Source organism: Arvicanthis niloticus, chromosome 10 (assembly GCF_011762505.2).
Source record: "Arvicanthis niloticus isolate mArvNil1 chromosome 10, mArvNil1.pat.X, whole genome shotgun sequence".
NCBI lineage: Eukaryota > Metazoa > Chordata > Mammalia > Rodentia > Muridae > Arvicanthis > Arvicanthis niloticus.
In genome coordinates, this window is record NC_047667.1 from 3,174,391 (window position 1) to 3,175,963 (window position 1,573).

Consider the following 1,573-nt stretch of genomic DNA (forward strand, 5'->3'; position numbering starts at 1 on the left):
TGAACAGGTCCCATAACTTCCATCTGGGCATTAATGGCTCTAAGATCATGCAATAATCTCCATTTTCCAGATTTCTTTTTGATAACAAAAATTGACGTATTCCAAGGAGATGTGGATGATTGAATATGTCCTAAAGCCAATTGCTCATTTACTAATTCTGTGGCTGCCTGTAGCTTTTCTGAGGAGAAGGGCCATTGAGGACCCCAAACTGAATCCTCAACTTTCCATGTTATGGGTAATGCTTCCTCAGCGGCCCCTGGGAAAACCCAGCCCTGTTCTTCCCTTTTTCAGGTTGGGTAGTATAGGGGATTTCCTGCCCTGTAGGTACTTTCCCAACCCATGTTCAGGGTGGTGCCCCATGCGTTTCATAAGCTTTGGGGCATCTGTTCCATAATCTGCTTCATTAGTCAATATAAAACCTATGTCTTTCAACAGATCTCTTCCCCACAATGACACAGGAATTTCTAAAACATAGGGTTGCATAGTGCCAGAATGACCTTCTCAATCCTTCCATGTTAAAGATCGGGCACTTATATCAGGGGATTTGCTATATCCTAGCCCTCGTAATAACTGTTCTAACTTTTGAATAGGCCAACCTTAAGGCCAATCTTTTACGGCTATAATACTTTTGTGTGTTCCTGTATCTAAGAGGCCGAGAATACTTTTTCCTTCTATTTGTAATTTAATAAGGGGTCTCTGTTCTAAATCTATGGCATAGCCTATATAAGGCGTGCCTGAGGATCCAAACCCTTGATCTTGTCTCTCTTTATGGGCTAAGGGGAACAAAGATGGCAGCTTGGTAGCACAAGTAATTGTGCAATTCTATCCCCTGGGGAGATCGCAGCTATTCCCCTGGGAGAAGATACCATGATTTTTACAATGCCAGTATAGCCAGAATCAATTACTCCAGGGTGAACAATGACCCCCTGCTTAGTGGTAGATCTTCTACCAATCAAGAGTCCTACTGTTCCTTCAGGCAAGCGTCCTTTGAAATCTGAGTGTACTAACTGGAGTCCCATTTGGGGTGTCAGTACAAGTCTGGTGGTGGCACAGAGGTCAAGCCCTGCACTTCCTCTTGCTGCCCTTCTTGCTGATTGAGTATCATCAGCCTTCTCAAGGATGGCCAGGATCTCTCCTCCATTGCCCCATATTTTTGAGGGCCCTGAGGACGGAAGCCCCATGCCCCGATTTTTGGCTTAGTGCCACCAAACCCGGGAGCAAGTGGTTGCCCATTTATGTCCTTGACTGATCTATATTCATTGGCCCAACAGTTTCCTTTTTTGCAATGAGGATAGACCCCTGGGGAGGGTTTTGAAACTCTCCCACTCCCTCCTTTTGGGGGGCAGTTCTTCTTTAGGTGGCCGGGCTAACCACACCTAAAGCAATGCCCAGAATTGTTTCCTTGCTTCCTCGTAAGTTGCATGACTGCAGCTGCTAAAACAGCATTAGATAGTGGTCCTCCTATCTTCCTGCATATCTTCATCCAGACCTCCAATCCCTTACTTTTATAGGGGTTGATAGCCTGTAGGCACGCCTTGGTGTACTGTTCAAAAATTAGCTGTTTGATTAATGT

The 1,573-nt window shown here is 45.1% G+C and overlaps 1 protein-coding gene across 1 annotated transcript; it reads right to left on the reverse strand.

Annotated features, from left to right (window-relative positions):
* Positions 1-773: 773 nt before the first annotated feature.
* On the reverse strand, positions 774-1,181 carry LOC143443773 (deoxyuridine 5'-triphosphate nucleotidohydrolase-like). The gene has a single exon (XM_076941729.1). It carries the CDS (start codon positions 1,179-1,181, stop codon positions 774-776), a length of 408 nt encoding a protein of 135 aa, XP_076797844.1.
* Positions 1,182-1,573: the final 392 nt, after the last annotated feature.